At 36.9% G+C, this 19,905-nt stretch overlaps 1 protein-coding gene across 1 annotated transcript in view; it reads left to right on the top strand.

The window, feature by feature from the left end:
- The window catches only part of spri (Src homology 2 domain-containing protein sprint), a 269,173-nt gene that overhangs the window by 30,653 nt on the left and 218,615 nt on the right, over positions 1-19,905 (top strand). Inside the window, exon 3 of the mRNA XM_074089995.1 lies at positions 15,207-15,277. Within this exon, the coding sequence (XP_073946096.1) occupies positions 15,207-15,277 (71 nt within the window). The remainder of the gene's footprint in view (positions 1-15,206; positions 15,278-19,905) is intronic.

The raw sequence follows: 19,905 nt of genomic DNA, 5'->3' as shown, positions 1-19,905 counted from the left end.
TTTCTTAAAAAAACTAAATTAAAATTAATAGGTAAACAAGATTCTATAAATCGAATTGATGTCGGAGAAACCAGTAAGCGACTATTGGACCGTTTAAATTATTATTATCTTATATTATTATTACAATCGCGTGATTTCTGGCTATAAATTAATTTATCTCAGTTCTTAATGAGTAATGTTATAATACGGTATTTGACAACTCATTATTTTGCCATATCTTAATATTATTATGAAAATATAGATATACAGATAGTGTTCAGCGAAGAGAAAATTTAAATCGGTTGAAAATTGAATTCTGAATTGGAAATCTATATATACCTGTCTCTTTTTCAAACGCTTTTCTCTATGCAGCAAGTATGGCGGTACCGGCGTGGGACGTCACATGCCAGTATGTATTTTCTCTGTCTAATCTTGAATTTCAAACCTTTATAACTTTGTTATTTGTAAAGGTAGCTTAAAATTGATTTTCTATTCGATAACAGGCATTGTGTAGTTTTAATTTATAAAACATACAAAATAGTCAAATACCGTATTGATCCGTTGCTGTAAGTTGGTACTTATAGGTAATTTTATCCTTAAAAATTTAACGAAAATATAGTATGTGTTATCGGTAGGTAGACTTTTATCGAGGTATGTAGAGTCGATGAAACTGGATCACGTGCCAGGGTGGAACCTTTGCTTAATAAATTTTGCTATGATTTCTTTGGCAGATAAATGGGATGTAAACATGAGATTAATGATACAAAGGTTCCACCATGGTACGTGATTCAGTTTCATCGACTGTAGGCTATTATGTATGTTATTCCAGACGTCTACCTATCTACATATCAAATTACATCCAAATCCGTCCAGCCGCTATATATAGCGTGAAGGAGTAACAAACATACGCAGGCACACACACATACTCACAAACTTTCGTATTTATAATATTAGTAGAAAAGTATTAGTAAGATTATAGTGTCTCATGTATTTTTTACACGCATATGTATTTGACAATCAGGTGTACAAATTGATCGACAGATCGTTGATCACATGTCGTGTAATTTTTCTCATAAGCCACGGGCATGCGCTTGACATTTCCATTTCCGGCTGCGACCAGTGGCCGATAGACATGTGCTGATAATACTCTGTCCATTACGTGCGCGCAGCACGGAAGTTTACGGAGATGTCATGTTAAACAACGGCTTGGATATCCAAGGACAGATGCTGTATGTAACTGTAGGTATGTACTTACTCCATTCGTATGCATAAACCGTAGCATGTATGTGTGAGTTAGGGTAGAAGTAAGTACCGGTTTTGTACCGGTTTTTGACATTTGAAGTAATAAATAAAAAGTTATTGTATTAAAACAATATGTTTAGTGAGTTTTCAAAAGTTTATACTAAAACGAATAAAGTTTGTAATTTTATTACTATGAATTTATTTCAAACGTATATTTTAACAATAAATGGCCATTAACGGTACAGTGGCCACAAACGGTACTTCTGCCTTACCTACAGTACCTACCGGTAGTAAAACGTGGAGTGAGTTTTCATTAAGCAATCCAAAGAGGGTGTTTTTTAGGTGTCTTCCGATACGACGTCTCGTAGTCATACCTAGTACACAACCCTTGATATTACTTGACTTGTTACGGTGGCATGCCACTAGTACTTAACCAGTTTTGATCAGACTTCTAAACTTCTTGTAAAGTTTTCCAAAATGGAGGTTTCTTTTAAAAAAGAAATAAGAAGGCACGGCACTTTCAGGGTTTGTAGACAGTGACAGTGAGTATAAATACTTACCACTTTATCACTTTCGCATTTATACTACCTACCTTTTAGTATAAATGCGTAATAATCGTAATTATTTTTCTGCGAGGTCTAGCTAACAAAGACTCTCAGTGCAAATGCAAATTAAAATGCCTGTGTTACATCAATCAAATTTAAAAATTGAACTGCTTTGATTGATCAAATAGAATTTTGAGACTAAATATTAAGATAATTTTCTAAGCCACTCCTCTGTCTTCTTTACTGCGTGGCATGAGGACAGGCATGGCGCAACATGTATGTAAATAATGTATTACTAGTAGGTACATAGTGGTCGGTACATGAGAACCACTTCATTCCATGCCACTTCATTTCGATCATCCTCTGCCGCAGCCGCATTGACGGCTGACTGGACGATCATTTTGTGACATTTGCCAGGTTCCAATTGAAATTCAGTGAGAAGAAAATAGTTAAACTTATCCTATTGATCTGTGTGATTGAAAACACACAGTGAAGTGGTTGACTGTGTGAGAATAACACAGACTTATTTTTATCCCGATATTGCCACGGTATCGGGATAAAATAGGTACAGCCAAGTGCAAAGATATCGACACGGGCAAAGTTACCATATTTTTGTAACTTTGGCCGTACTGTCTTTGGACTTGACTGTACCGAAATCTCAACCGCTCAGTCTAGGTTCATGCAATTTGGCACGGGTGTTTTTGTGCAGTGCCAGTGACCGTGTTGAAATTCTTGTCAATTCCCACCGGAATTAGGTAGGTATTTCAAATCCCGAAGTTTCGATTCAAATGCCAGATGTAAAAGTGGGACGGCAAGATACAGATGTTCTGGTTAACGCGAGAGGACCAGCGGTAAAAGGCTAGTTGGCACACAGTCAAACTTTGGTTAAGAAAGCTTTGGCTTTAAACTACTTAATAACAAAAAGGAGGTTTTTACCAAGTACTGCGTAAAATGGTACAGAGACGTCGTCGTCATTTGCACATCCAAATAAAAAAAAACAATTAGTAGGTACCTACTGTAGGGGATGGGTCGAATAAAACTCGTAAATACGTAAAAATGGAAAAAACTTTGTGCGTGTGAGCAGTTGCAGCTTAGCGTTCGCGAAAAAATCGTCCACATATACTCAAGTACCGACAATGTGTCGTTTTTAGCCTGCGCATACCCACCAAATTTTTTAATATATCTATATAAATAAAAATGAATCGTAAAATGTGTTGCTAAGCGCAAAACTCGAGAACGGCTGGACCAATTCAGCTATTTTTTTTTTTCATATCATCGTTAAAGTCTAGGGAAGGTTTTTATGAAGAGAAAAACTGGAAAAATTGCTGGGAAAAAGAAAATGCGAGTATGGAAGTGCGGTAATTAATGCATCACCTGTGGGTTTTAGTAAAATGCGGAGTGATGCAAATGTTTGCTACTCAATTTTATTTAGGCGTTTTGTTTTATTAATCCCCTTATTTTGCATTTGCATGCTTGCTTGCTTGGCTGGAAGATGTTTGGACCTATAGTGTCTGAAATAGGGACGTTTTCTTCCATTTTTTTTCGTACACTACTTTTTTGGTTTAAAGTGGAACGAAGATTGCCGAGTAAATGAGTTTTATGACGAGTACCTTAATACTACCTACTAAATAATAACAAAAACAAATTTAAATGAACTAAAATAATTTCCTTGCTCACCCGCGACCTTACGAGTGTAGTGTGGTGGTGGTGATGGATGGGTTTGTGTGATTTGTGTGTGTTCTTACAGTGTGGAGGTGGAGGAACTGCATGAACACGCATATTTTGCATAAGCTTAGCTATCGTAAGGTCGCGGGTGAGCAAGGAAATTATTTTAGTTCATTGATATGGACCTCCGCAAAGTAACGCCTGATTCAATAAATTATTTAAAAACAAATTTGTTTACGTTCCTCAATTTACATTGACTGGTTGATTTATTTTGTGTTTTGATTTAATCTATTTATACTCATGCCACCGCATCCGCGGACCGGGAGACGAGCTGTCGGTAGGCCTCCAACAAGATGGAGCGACGACTTGGTTAAGATCGCGGGATCGCGGTGGATGCGGAAAGCACAAGACCGGTCTGAGTGGAGAGCCTTGGGGGAGGCCTATGTCCAGCAGTGGACGTCTTTCGGCTGACATGATGACTCATGCCACCTATAAGACGAGGGCGAAGCAATTTGGGTCGAAGAACTCGAAATGCTACAAACCAAGCTAATTATCAGAGTAATCGAACAGCCCAGCAACGTCAAGAGCGAAATGAAATTGAAAGGATTCGGATAGCACAAACCCGTGCAGAGCGTAATGAGCTGAATGCAGCTAATAATGTTGTAAGTTTCAATCGAGCTGCTTTAAATTACAATGTTACAATTGACTACAGTGCCTAGCAATGCGTTGCTATTGGATCTATGAACTCAGTTTGCCCACATTGTAAGGCATTGAAGTACAAAAATGAAGCCGCTGGATTGTGTTGCGCAAATGGCAAAGTGAAATTAATACCATTGGTGAAATTAATATATATATTATATATATTTAAAGTACCCAAAAAAATCTGTTCTGATATATTAGGTAGTGAAAATTAATAATTTCATCATATGCGGCATCATCACCAGAATTTAATTATAACAGATAAGTTTTCTACATCATTATATTTAGTGTAGATAGCCTAGATTTCTGTAGACTTGCTTGCTTCCATGCTCGCTTGCATGCTTGCTTGCTTGCTTGCATACTCGCTTGCTTGCTTTCTTGCATGCTTGCTTGCATGCCAGCTTGCATGCTTGCTTGCTTGCTTGCATACTCGCTTGCTTGCTTTCTTGCATGCTGGCTTGCATGCTTGCTAGCATGCAAGCTTGGTTACACGCTTCCATGTTCGCTAGCGTGCATGCTTGCTTGCATTCTTGCATGCTTGCTTGCATGCTTGGTTACATGCTTCCATGTTCGCTAGCGTGCATGCTTTCTTGCATGCTTGCTTGCATGCATGCTTGGTAACATGCCTCCATGTTCGCTAGCGTGCATGCTTGCTTGCATGCTTGCTTGCCTGCTTGCATGCTTGGTAACATGCCTCCATGTTCGCTAGCGTGCATGCTTGCTTGCATGCTTGCTTGCATTCTTGCATGCCTGCTTGCATGATTGGTTACATGCTTCCATGTTCGCTAGCGTGCATGCTTGCTTGCATGCATGCTTGGTTACATGCTTCCATGTTCGCTAGCGTGCATGCTTGCTTGGTTACATGCTTCCATGTTCGCTAGCGTGCATGCTTTCTTGCATGCTTGCTTGCATGCTTGCATGCCTGCTTCCAAGCTTGCTTGCATGCATGCTTGGTAACATGCCTCCATGTTCGCTAGCGTGCATGCTTGCTTGCATGCTTGCTTGCATGCTTGCTTGCATGCTTGCTTGAATACATGCTTCATTGCGTGCTCGCTTGCATGCATTGTTACTTGCATACATACTTGCTTGCATACTTGGTTGCATGCTTGCTTGCATGCTCGCATGCGTGCATGGTTACTTGCATACTGGCTTGCATGCATGCTTGCTCCCTCGCTTGCGTGCTCGCATTGATTCCTCACTATAAAAAAAAGTACATGGCTAATAAGGTAACACAATATAAATTGATTTTAAGGCAGAACGAAGTTTGCGGGGCCAGCTAGTTTATTAATAAAAAAGGAAGGCGTAAAAGAAAACCAACAAATTCATCGTCGCATGACAATATTAAATTTTAAAACTAACTTAATGTAGTAAAATATTAACAAACATTTACATAAACATCGCGTCGTCTACACCTGCATAATGAATGATAGTGGCACTTTTATTTAATCTAGGTTAGGTTCATTTTATATCTAAAACTTAACTGATGGCTCATCTCATCTTTATTAGTTATGCGCCTGTATGTCTATGCCAACTACATCGGAAGTACCTTCTTACTCTAATGCTAGTTTGCAATAAAATGCCTAAACTAGGTTACTAAAGTAGCCTGTATCTAAGGCAACGTGTAATATCGCTGCTCAACTAGGTCTTCTTCCTACATTGACTGACTTGGGCTTTTACGTTTAAGCGCCTGTTAAATGTAAACAGCAACACACGCGCGATAGAGAAAAGATCATAATATTAACTCGTAGGAGTTCAACCGAATCGAGGCTGAGATAACTTTTACGATTAATAAACGACAAAAAAAGGGTTTGCGATCCATTCAATAATATTATTTTAAAAGTTGCATTATTTTATACTGAGCGGGTAAAAATCTGGCCCTCAAAAGTGTATGCAGTAATAGGTAACTTTGTATGTAGAGTGGGCCAAATGTTGTGCCTCTGAGTAAATTTACTGCAAGTAATGGGGCGTAAAGAAAATGTTTAAAATAATTGGGTAGTTTCCTGGGTAAAAAAATATTTTTCTATTGGTTCTACCGGTTAGATTAGCGCCCTGGTTGACCATCCATCGATTAAATTTATCTGACGGATAAAAAAACGGATAAGTCTCTATTTGTTTTGTTCCAATAGACGGAGACGGCCCCTAAGTATCAGAAAATATTAGACACATACTTTTCCTTTCGTCAATCAAACAAAAATATACAAACATGAAAAAATTTAACTGTATTGATAGCCTCCTCTTTTTTTGAAGCCGGTTAAAAATGACACATTACACTTAGGTGCGAGCACTTAAGAGTACATCCACTAGCTTATAGCCTTATGAGTGTAGCAAGTACCAAAATAAAAGACTTTCGAAATAAGTCAAAAGTTTGCCCACTTGATATATTAGCGCCGAAAAGTTAGTGAGAGCATGTTTCAAGTTTGTCAAGTCAACATTTAGGGGCCAAACTCATAAATCCAATGAATTTAAGGACTAGAAGCGTCCCAGTTCACAAAAGGATCATTAAAAGTTGGCGATGAAATCATGGAAATTGCCCATTAGCAGGGGTCGCCAAATCCCTTGAACGTTTTCTAAGTAAACAGCAGTGCAGGGATCGGAAACTCTAATTATTCTTGTTTGGCGATTTGAGGTCTTCGTCTTCATTCGATGTTCAGGAGTCACTTCATTAGCGTTGTTTTAGAGGAAATCGCGAATTCCATTAGCTCGTTAAAATTATTATCAAAGGAATTAGTGAGCTTTGTAAATTAAGGAGTATTCTACGTATAATTGATTTGCAAGTTCAAAAATTTTGCAGAGTTATACCTACTAGCTGTTGCTCGCGACTCTGTCTATGAAAATGTCCTTTCATAGGGGTCTTAAAAATATCTTCATACCAAAGTTCTTTTAAACCTATTCAGCGATTTTAGGGTGAAGAGGTAACAGAATAGACAGACACACATATTTTCACATGTATAATATAATATTAGATTTCAAGCAGACAAGCAGACTTCTACTACACTAGATAGTGCAATACAAGCTATAAACAAATAGACGATCTCTATATGCGCTTTTGAAACACAGGCCAAACGACGGACAATTCACTAATTTCGAACATATTTCACAACTAGGTATATGTTCCAAAAAACGTAGCTTAGGTTTAGAATATCTCTCTCTCTCTCTCTCTCTCTATCTCTTTTCTCTTTACCTGTTTTCTGTATCGCTTACTGTTTGTGGAGGACGATAAAGGGTTATTGTATCGTATCACTTGCCACCTATCTTCAACCATAGGAATAGAAAAATTCACCTGAAAATCTAAAATTTTAATCGCAGTTCAAACAAAAGTACCAGGCGGACATAAACAAAAGGTTTCAGATTGAAGTTTGTTTGTAGTGTGTGCCGCCGCGGCGCCGTCCAATTTCCGAGACCACCGCAAAGCGGCGCCGTGCGTTCCTAGTTTCCTACTCCCTACCGTATCTACGTGAGTAGACATGTGTTCTATACTAGTTATTATATACTAGTAATTCCACGGGAGTTATGCAATATTGTGGTATAAAAACTATCCTATATCATTTCAGGGTCTCAAACTATCTAAATATCTAATTTCAACTAAATCGGTGCGTGTAAAGATAACGGATAGACGGATGCAGATAGACACAAAAATATACAGAGTTATTTTCGCGTTAATAATATTAATAAGAATAGATACCCATATTAACTTGTTTAAGTATATGTACCTACTTCAGTCAGGGTTAGATTTCGTCACAGATTTAGTTTCGGTTACGAAAAATGGGTTGAGATCTTGGGGTTTAACATGGAACAGTAGGAATGTCGGAATAAAATATAGCCTATGGGTTATTCTAGAGGTCGAGCTATCTACATGTCAAATTTGATTGAAATCTGTCCAGCCGTTTTATTTATGAAGGAGTTACAAACACAAACTCGTCCAAAGTTTAATTTTTGGATGCTTTAATCATGTGTCAGTAGAGTTTAAATAATATTAAAGTTGGTATAATAGTAGGGTATATATTACATGTACTGCAATGCGAGTTTAAAAGAACTTTTAAAATATCGGAATAAATAGAATAAACTAGCTAACTATCGCGTAAGTTTCTTTGTAAGTTGTTTAATTAAAAATTCTGTCTGCCTGAGGCATTGTTAACGAGAAATAAGGTGAATAAACAATGGAGCTAGAATCAATGGGGAAAATAACAAATACCGTAGCAAATCAGACGTGGCTCTACATTGCCTGTAAGAAAAAGTAGGACAAGCACAAATCGCTTTATAGAACTTGGGTTCTGTAGGTAGAGCCTTTAGAAGAGGCGTGAGCAGGCATAAAATTCAGTTGGGTAAGAAAAATTGGTCAAGCGGCGCAAGTCAAACTCGTATAAAAGCGAACAAAAAATTCTATGAAAAACATTTCATCACTGAAAAAATCTCGTATCTTAAATCAATTTGTGAACAAAATTAACCCATGAATAATATTCGTAAAGTTCACTCGGAAAAAATACTGATTTTGATCTACGATTTTTTACAATTAGTGACGGTTTATTTATACGAAGCAGCGACTTATGGACTTTAGTTATGCTGTGAGATCTTACTTTTACTGTAAAATTTCATAATAATACCCACGAGTTAAGTATGAAAACTATACAATACGAAAATACACTACATTAGTTTTATTGCTGATTGCCTGAACTTAACCCAATGCGGTGTTATAACCCAGTCGAATATTAGCCAACGCAAACAAATTCGCTATGAGCTAACAATTGTCAGGTAAGGTCATTTGCTTATCAAATTGGCTAGAACAAGAAACGCTGGAGTCAAAAATAGTATATTTTAGGTCTAATTGCATAAAAACATAGTAAAATACAATAATGCCTGAGATAGTATAGCTGTGCTGATTTGACTGTTATGCCAAATAATTTATTTAATTTTAAACGATAAAACGTAAGCACCAATGTCATTTACTTCGAACAATCAATCTTACGATTGTTTGTCATTTAGTAAAATATTGATGATTTAAAAGGGTTTATCTGAACAGGGAACCCTAATAACTCCCCTTGTTTTCCGGATTCAAAATCCCCCTGCGACAGGCATCAATGCAGAACTTTCTTCATTTGCACCGCTGTAAACAATGCTCTGAAGTTACCTATTAGTTGTTTCCAATTTTCAGTGCCGCAGACCGACGATGCCTGTCAGTTTATTTCTATGCTCACTGCGGAAGCAGAAGAAAAATCCAGACAGACAAATAAACGAGAAATTTACAGAGGCAGGTTGAAACTCGAACAAAATAAAAATGTGCTGTTAAGTAGGTACTTGATTTCTGGTTAGGCTAAGATATAACCTTTTTCACATCAATTAAAGAACCAAATTTTTAGTTTTTGGTTGTATTAACAATGTAGATTGTTTAACTGTGATTTAAATTGTATTGTAAGTTTTAAATTTTGTTTTGACTGACATTATTTATTCTTGTTACATTTTTGTTATTGTCTTTAATTTGACATCTGTTATTTAAATTAGTATTGTTATTTATTCATCAAATTTATTTACAATGGAACATAATTTAAATGTTTCTAAATCCATATCCTAAACAAATGCTCATAATTAATTTTGCTTACAAAACGATTGTCAAGAAGCGAAGTCGTTTGTCTTGTGCTGTTATCGGATTGCTTCTTTTATCTGTTTCCTATTTGCAATTTTAACTCTTTTTGTTGTGCACTCGCAGACGTCGTTAATTTTCTTCTGCGATCTGTTTTATTGTGTCCATCGACAAGGAGAACGCTTAATTAAATTGTCAAATCCGAAGATTAATCATTACGTGCTTCACTTCACGTGTTCTTGAATTGATCAGTTTCCACTGTTCCTTGTTCTCTTAAATGTGTAAAGTAATGACGTTCATTCAACGCTACGAATAGAATATCTTATATTCTCGCGTGAAGAATAAAAGAAGAAAAATCATGATTCCGGTAACTGAGAATATAAATAGAATTAGGATGATGGATTATTGCTGAAACTTTTACGTATCGCCGGATTGTTTCGAAAAAACTCTTCGTAATTTAGGGATGAATGAACTTAATCTTGAACTCTAAGAAAATATGAACTAAATTTTATATTTTTACTTAAAATAAGCGTTTTTTGTATGGGGCATAGCAGCATTTTTAATTTTTCTCTACTTAAATATTAGTTACACCGAAAGAACAAACAATGGCATCACATTTTTTTTATTGGTATAAGAATGGTTTATTGGCTGATAAAATAGATACACATAGAGAAACTCTGAAATATACACATCCATGCCTATTCCTACCAGCCAAAATGGCCGCCACTCAGCTCCGCTTTCAGAGTGGTCAGACAACGCAACGAAAAGAATATTGACCTTTTTATACATTATTATGAGTGTGACATACTAGCCGTGCAAACTACTACTGAAATTGGGCACTAAGTTGAGTAATTATCCACAACTTGTAGTTTATCTTCAAGCATCACGCGTTTAAAAGTCTCTACCCATTACACCGTATGATACCATGACCGTAATTAACCTGTCAGGCAAAAATACTTGGCCAAAATTGTGCTGATATTATCCGGATTAATTACTTGCACTTAATTACTAACCATAACATTGGTTTAATTTTTCTTTTCTTAGTTGGACAGCCTCGCACAACTTCAGTGGATGCAAAGCTTTTTCCATTCTTTACACGTATTATTCGCCGCAATACATCTGTCAACATCTTCAACAATTCCGACAGTCTTGCTATTTTCGACCGGCCTTCTACCACTTTCGATTTTGTAGAGGTTTTTATTTGTTTTGGGTATAAAATGATACTCTGCTGTAACGAAACGCATTATTCATAAGCCGGGGAGAGGGTGTCGCCCGGCGCTCCTGGGACGCAGTTTAATGTCCGAATTTGCATACTGCAGTATTATTTGGGACTACAGATGAATAATATAATAGTCTTGGATATTTGCAGAAATAGTGTAATAGTAATCTCCCTTCAGACCAAGTGGTCCAAATGAAAATGCTTAAGGTGAGAGAAAATATTACTTGTTTACGTATGTATGTCTTACTATCAGTCTCAGGTCTGTATCTGAAAGCCGTAATAGATAGAGAGCTAAAACGTATTTCTATTGCTGCTACAACACCAAATAGGTAATAAAAATAACATAAATTTCAAATCAAAGGGGATTTCAACGACCCAATATAAAATTACTCGTCACTATTAATAACTGCAAATAAAAAATAAATTCCCACACTGTTCTTAAAATTTAACGAATGTACTGCTATTGTAGCTTCTTCACCTGGTGTGTATACTGTAAAATGAAATATCATCTCATAACATTAAAACGGTGAAAAGAAATGTAAGTCCCGCGTCAACCTTCCCGCCGGGACACTTCCAAACAATTAGACGGAGCTCGTTAACTTTACGTCGATTCCCGGTGCTTTTTTCCCTCCGTTTTAGTAGTTCATAAAAAGTATATTTTGCACAACGTTCCTTTTCGGGGACAATGAGCTTGACGCGCGGCGGTAATCTATTTTATTGCTAACTTAATTGGGATGGAGCGAATTGCTCTTGCAGTTATTTGCTAGTAATTTACAGTGATGATAAAAATGTACTAAAACCTAAAGGTTGACCAGAATTACTAATGAAATAAAACAATCAAAAAACCCGACTGCGTTAGAAAATACTCAAAAGAAGAAAACAAGTCTAGTGGGCTAGAACTTTGTTAAGTAGCTAACTTAAAGTTTAACAGTCGGGACCCATTAGGTGAGAATTTTTGAGCGTCAAACACATAACCCTCCTTCTTCGCAGTCGGGTAAAAACCTCGCCATATTGCGGAAAACCCTTGGAAAACCAATAGAACTTGCACTGATAACACTAAATTCAAAGGTCATCTGTCTATTGCTGTCAAAGTTTAACGTTGTTTGCGCGTGGTATTTTAAAGTGTTATTTTGTGTTTTTGTGCGCTAAAATGCCGAAGATTATCCATAGCCTTGGAAGGAAAATAATTCACATTGTATAAAAGTAATTTTCATAGAAAAAGTCTGTGGGATTAGAAAATATTTCTTTAAATAACATCACCGACACCATTGTCAATATGACTGGTATGTATCGTATAGTAAGTGTAAAGAATGTCGCAATATAAAACGTAGAAGTGCTGCCCTTGCGTCAGGTTTTTTATATTCCTGGTCAGCCTTTACCTGCCGTGTGATATTAGAATTTCCATATCTCCCTTACGCCTGATAAAGGACGTAGGCCAAAGCGCTGGTCTGACCAGAGGCCGTGTTGCCTAACGTATTTACTGAGGATCGCAATAGTTTTCACCACTTTTTTCTGTAACCGCTATAGGATGAGGGTAGAAAGAGATGGCGACATTGCGTTCGGGAGCGCTCTCGCTTACTCTCAGATTTCGACAAATCTGGAGATGACTATCGGGATAGTTCTACAGTGCAGAAGACTTCGAATAATAATTTCTTATTCGTATTATTATTCGTAGAGAAGACCAAAGCGAGTTGAGAAAGACTTGATGACGTTTATGGGTCACGATCGGGGATAGACGAGGAACTGCAATGAGTTGGAAGAATAAACAAGACAAGGATGCTAGATTCTATGCAAAAGTGAGATGATTATGTGAGTTTGATAGTTCTATTTGAAATCACGATTATTTAAATACTGGCTCTAATCTTTACTCATAGTCTAGCTAGATACTGTTGCCAGCCAACAATTACTCCTCCTTCACCTCGTCATGTTGTGAGACTTGTAAGTACTAAAGATGTGCATATTAACCAAAAACAAAAAGCTAAATATGTTAACTTCATGATCAAGATTACTAAACATAATAATATATACTCCTTTTATAAATGAACACGACAAACTGATAACTACCTAAAATTAAATAACGTATAACCTACTTTTAAAATTCCAAAGTAGAGCAAAGTAGTCAACGTCAAAGTAGTCCTTAATGCTACGGAATAAAATTCAGGCGATGCGTATTTCTGATGTTTTTGTTGTCATTTCCATGGTAACGGTTTGTGTACACCTCTAAGGTCGATGACCGGCAACAAAGCCTAGTCGAGGAATTCGATGAACGATGACATCGTGAACTGATTATAATTAAGTTATCTTTATTTAGGTGCTTGTTATAAATGATTTTAATGTATTAAGTGTAACTAGCTGAAGTATCATTATATATTTATCTTGTCGGTGGAGTATTCGCCATTCTGTAAGCCTTTCTGTCAATGCTTTGAGCTCCTGATGCAATAAATGTTACTAGATCGTATAAAGGCTTCATTGATATGCGGGTGACAGATAAGATAATTCACCTGGTATTTTATATTTTAATAAAGGTTGTAAAAAAAATGAATTGCGTACGTATTTTGGTTTGGTCTTTATTTTGCCCGTGATTATTTGAACATCCTTGTTACGGAGATATCTTACATTAAAATTATACTGTAGGTACTTCGCTAATCAGATGCAATTTTTAGTAAAACGTTAAAATGTGAAAGACAAATCTTGATCTGAAAATATAATGTAACAAACGACAGCGCAAATAATCCAAAGGAAAAACTCGTTTCCAAAAATAAAATACGTAAGCCAAGAAATCAAAATTTATCAAAAAGTTTGCGCAATCTGTTAGAAATCTCTTTTGCCTTCTCAAAAAAGCCTTCATATATGTCAACACATTAAAAGGGTTGCCGACATTGCCCCTGACAGTTTTGTCAACTATGCACTAGTGTTGCCAGTGGCGTGTGCTAATAAGCGAGGCGGCAGAACGCGAGGGGTGCACGAAAAGATTTTATTTGAGATTTTTTTACACTGCCACCCCGTTTGCGGACTCAGCAAATATCTGTGTGGGGACACAGGGGCGACATACGTGAAAAACTTATTTTAAAATTACGAAGCTGCATCTGTGTTTTACTTTTCAAAGATTTTAGAGTTTTAGGAGCAGTTGTTGGAGAAAAAATATCACTTTAGTCCTAAGCTGTTTTAACCCCCGCCGCAAAAAGAGGGGTGTTATAAGTTTGACCGCTATATGTGTGTCTGCTGTGTGTTTGTCTGTGGCACTCTTAAGTGGGTGGACCGATTTGAATGCAATTTTTTATTTGAATTCAGGTTTTCTAGCGATGGTTCTTAGACAAGTTATATCAAAATCGGTTTAGCTGTTTATGACATATCGAACAAGTCTGGGGTTTTTCAACTTTTTGTTGGTTAGGTTATATTATAGACTGTAAAATATTTGAAACTGTCAAGCTTATTACTAAATCTAGTTTTTTTTTCAGGATTTGTGCAGATGCTGGTAGATCTCATTTTGGCAATTATGATTTCAATATTTATTATTTACTTCATTGCAATTGATTTCTGCGATTCGAATCTGCAAACCGACAATCGCATCAAATAACAAACAAATAACATTATTCCAAATAACAAACTCTGTGATCTGTGTGTGTTGCCTCGAAAAAACCAAGCAAGTAACTTTAAGATAAAAGGAATTAAAATTTGTTACTTTCTAGTACAGATGAAGTTGCGAGTCGTACCTAATATCAAAATGAGGTATATTTATTGTATAAAAATCAGGACAAGACTTAATTAAATACGTACCAAACGTAGCAGGAGACAGAATAAAAATTGCAAATTGATTTGTCACTCCCAACATCTGTATTTTTACTAGAAGTAAATACCTAATGTCGGCTCCGCCGAACAAGGTTCAACTCATTTCCCGGACATTCCCAATATGTTCCCGGGGTGAATAGGTGAATGAATCGATCACGCCGTGTTTGAGCGATCGGGATTATGGAGGATTGCTATTGCATTTCTAACGGGAATAAATGTTGGAGGAAAGAATCCGAGGTTTGGGATAAATGCTGGAAGGTTTGAAAAGCTGCTAGAAATCGCATCGTTAAATTTAGACGACGTATAGTTTTACAGACTGCATGGTCTTCTATTTCTAACAAATGTCCTTTTGCAAGTTTGTCTGTTTTTTATTTTTCTTGGGTCCTTGATTCATTGAGTCAGCTTTCTAAATGTAGTATTTACTATAGTTTCCTTTAATAAGATACAATCATTTCATTCATTAATAATGACGGTTTCTTTCGTTTGTTTGCAGTTACTGAACACCCTGTCGACGGATTTGGAGGAAATGCTGACCGAATTATGCGATGATCAGAACTTAACCAGGTAAGTTGAAACACACTATACTATAATAAGTACTAATCACGACGATCAATCCAGATACAAAGCACGTAGATGTGGATTCTGACATATGAATAGCGCCTTCATATTTCGTTATCGGCTCGCAAGTCTTCAAAATGAATCCTGAAAAGGTCATTTAAAAACACTTAATCTAATCGGATTGCTCCCAATTTGATTAGAAATAAGCATTAAGCATAATTTCTATCATACACAACTGCAGCGCCGAAAAATTTCGCTTAGGTTAAACAACTTTGCAATTTTCTACCTTTCTTTTGTTCAAACAGGGTGTACGCAATAAGAGAACTGACATATGGGGTCCAGACGAGGATTAAGGGAGACCGGTGTAAAATTCGATTATTAATCCTTTCAATTTCCATGTGGTCGCCTCAAAGCGAGACCTCAAAGCATTGTTCGCTGTCAGTTGGATGTTTCCCTTGTTCGCCTAGCCTGTCTCTGCGGGCAATTAAATTTTCGATACACTCACAATAATGCCGTATATGTTATTTTGAGTATATCTGTCTGTAGTGTGATTAGTATAATAAACAGGTTATTTCTGATTGTGTGTAAGTAGGGAAGAATAGGGGTTTGGAAGTACTGAACTAATTTAAAAATCTTTCAGTATTGACATATCTCTGATTCACCAAAAGGTCATTTTATCAATTAGACATCAAGTTGCAGGAAACAGCTATAAAAAGTCATTGAATTTGTGGTTCATTTATACACTATGATTGGTTTTTTGGAGTATTTTTTATTTCAACTCCAAATTTGTTACTTTTACGGGTATCGACATGGTTTGACGGGATACCCGTAAAAGTAAAAAAATTAGTTGAAATAAAAAATACAAAAAGACTGGAAAAAGCAATCATAATTTGATTGCTTAGTAGCGACATCTCTTGTCTGGGTGAGCGGTTAGTTCCGAAAGAATTTGACCTCTCTCGACGAAACATAGATGTCGCTAGTGCTGCTGCTTAAGTAGCGTAGTAGAAATAAGCAACCTGAGATATGCATGCATAGGAAAAATTCGTGTCTAGATTCCTGTCCAGCGGTGGTGTAGGGGTAGCACGCAGCACAGATTGCTGAGGACCTGGGTTCGATTCCCACCACTGGTCTCTTTTTCTGGTTTTTCTGTGCATCCATGTCTCAGTATTTATTTTCGATATGGGTTCATTTTTACAATAAATTGACAGATCGATTGTTTCCAAGCATCTGACTGTATTAGTCAAAGTCAAAGCCTAAATATCTTTGTTCAATTTAGGCTAGGTATAACAAGCACTTATGAATGTGAAAAAAATCAACAACCATTCCTTTTGTAACCGCAAAGGTGCCAACAATAAGGTAACTTATTTCATTTAGAATTTAAAGTATTATGATTATGGAAACTATATTGGGTGGTAAATATACTCCTCTCTATATACTAAGTAGGTATATCCTGGGGAAATAAAATGAATCATCTAAGTATAGCTACATGAAATCTAAAGAAGTCTGGCGCAGCACATGGCGCACGCGTGAAATTCACCCACTACGCAGATTTTGCATATAAAAATCCATGGAAATCGTCCCGACACGCCATCACATTATGCAACCGGTGTGTCATTATCATAAACGTACCGTACGTTATCACCCTGTGGCTAAACCAAATCTCTACTCTCCTTTCATTTCGTTCCTTACCTTATTCCGAAAACACATTCAAATAAACTTTGAAATACTCGCGGGTACAATAAAGGAAATGTTCCGTAGCAATAATTAATTTGATACGAGTTTGTAAAGCAGTGTTTATTTAGGACTGTGAGAACAAAACCTAAACTTCACATAGAAACTCGTTTGAACTTTAATAGACTCGTATCTACAAATATGTATTATGAACCGAGCCATCAAAAACAACAGCACGTGTCCAAAACAGACGCTTGGAGTTCCGGACAAAGCATTATGAATAATGAAACACCCTCTGTACAAAGCTCGGCAAACGTACTTCAATATACACGTACCCACAGCATGCTCCCAAAATTTGCGGTTGAATCGTCGGTGGGGTGTCGCAGGGAAAAAATGGGGACACAAAGTGTTTTTACGGCTTTAATACGAGTTTATTAAAATATTTAAAGCGGAACTTTAGCGCGAATTTCCCAGAAGACGTCCCTAAAGGTCCCCCGTTTCTCGGTAACGGAACTTTTAGCTATCCGTTACGGGAGTGATAAATTAAACGATGTATGAACGCCGCCGGCAGCGCAGTTATGATGCAATTTAAGAATAATTGAAAAAGTTGTCGTCATGTTTAAAAAAACAAAATAATAATTTCGAAGACAAAAGACTGCGCCTCTTGGTGGTAAATGGCTATATAGGAACTTGTAATAGACTATTACGGACAGAGCTAAGTCTGGATCTGATGGCACCTTTTGGAGATTCTATAGTCTTGATTTAATGAACTGAATAGACAAGGGTGGGTGAATCACTTAGCCAGACATGAGAAAAATGGTTTTGTTTCTTAGGTTCATATTTATTATCCATCAAAAAACGTCTCTTTTTTACACGTCGTCCAATTAATTTCGGCTGGATGCTTCTACTAGCACAACTAAAAGCTTTTAGTGAAAATAAAATTGAACCGTAGTGTCGCTGTACCTATGTAATTCCATTGCAATTAGATACTTTTTTTGAGGGACTTGAGCCTGAGTTATCTAGAGACGCGTACCTATTACATACCGACCTCGAGGCAGTGCATAGGTTTTATCGTTACAAAAAATGCCACGAAGTGATTAGTATTCCGGAATATCACGAAGTCTGTACCTACAAGTTTTTGATTTTCAGGGATACTTCATGCAGTCCTTATTCGAAAGAAGCTGCCTTACCTAGTTAGATGGAAAGCATGAAATGGTCTGATATTAAATTTTTAACGTTTTCGAGCGCCGAACAAAGTTAGCAAAGCAATTTCAATTTCTTGACGGTAAAGTTATTGTTGTAAGTTCTTTGTCGTGGCTTATTTTTTGAAGTCCTTTTTTGAAGCGTCGATAGGAGTAAAATAACTAGAATTACAATTGTGTTTAATAAATTGCTATGCTTCCTTTCCTTCCTTATATTTATTTTTCTGGGCGCTTATTAAATATAACCGTGACAATCATAGTTGTTGTGAAAACGGAAGTAATAAAAACATATATGTTCTGCCAACATAAAAAAAAACTAGAATCCAATGTTGTCAGCAACAGTATAAGATTTAATTAACCATTAACTGAGTACCAGAAGGACAAGACTGTAATGCAAATGTACGGAATCTACTTTAAAACGTAAATAACGTTTTTATATGCCGGGATTTTAATTATGAAAAACGAAAAAGTCTGTTGAAAATGAAAAGGAAACTCAATAGGAAAATATACTTCTATCGAAAGCAAATCCAACGTCTGGCTCACAATGCCATTGTGCGGCAGACATTGTGACGACCCTTTTGTGGTTTTGAGCTGTATCTCTACTTATTGCGCTTTTAGTTCTTAAAACCCCGCAACCCTTTCATATTCACGACGTCGGGGATGTTTGTGGAGTTGCGGCAGGTTTTTGCGAGAATGGTGGAGAATGCCCCTTGACATTTTGACCCGAATACCTAAGTACTATTTTATGTTATGTATTAAAATTTCTTAAGACCATTGTTTAGATTTGTGCCATGATGAGCTCTAGTGAACGTATTTTTGAAAAAATAAGGTTCAGCTTCATAGTTCGTGTCTACTTGGTATTCGTGACCGCAGCCGCCGCCATGTGTTCGAAACGTTGAGGTAATTGTCGTGACAATGTCACCGGTACGGTGTTAATACTGAGTGTGATACATTTTAGTACATCAAATACTCGAGAAGAAAAATACTCTACCTATATTATTTCATACCTACAGGCACATCGCGCATTAGACGGCTACAAACACGACCAGTGGCCGCAACGACCAGATTAACTAAAGAAGCGGCCAGTTGGCCGTTGAGGCCAAGTGCGTGACGTACATAATGGTTTCTTTAGGTTACTACTACGTACTAGTCATGGTCGTGTCCGTCTAGTGCGCGAGGTATAACCATATCTACTTATCTGCCACGGCTGGAGTTTTTGAGGTCAAATACAAAATTAGTTTCAATTATTACCTGTTACGCCCTGCTATTTCAACAATAACATCAGCCCTCCGTTATATTAGTCTGCAGACATTTCTTTTTCCTAACGGTCTTTTCCAACTTGTCGCTTGATAAATGCTTGAAACGTAAAATACTTTGGTGTGGAAATTAAGGCTTCATTGTAATTTATCATCATTAGCTGGAAGACGTCCACTGCTGAACAAACGCCTCTCCCTTAGAACGCCACAATGAACGACAACTCACCACTTGCATCTGCCGGTGGCTGCCGCAATTCTCACGATGTCGTCAGTTCACCTGGTGGGAGGCCTGCCAACGCTTCGTCTTCCGGTTCGTGGTCGCCACTCGAAGACCTTTCTTTCCCAACGGTTATCGGTTCATAACACCTGTTACAGATACAAACCTATTTTTTTTTTACTGACATTTATGAGGTGGAAAGTGGAAACCGATCATTGTTTGTATCAAATCTTCGAAATCTACATAATTACTTAGTAATATTTAGTGACAAAAATTTACATTCGATTT

The sequence above is a fragment of the Choristoneura fumiferana genome, chromosome 7 (assembly GCF_025370935.1).
Source record: "Choristoneura fumiferana chromosome 7, NRCan_CFum_1, whole genome shotgun sequence".
In the NCBI taxonomy this organism is placed as follows: Eukaryota; Metazoa; Arthropoda; class Insecta; order Lepidoptera; family Tortricidae; genus Choristoneura; species Choristoneura fumiferana.
Note: the sequence above shows the minus strand (reverse complement) of the source record. Positions and strands in the feature narration are given on the sequence as shown.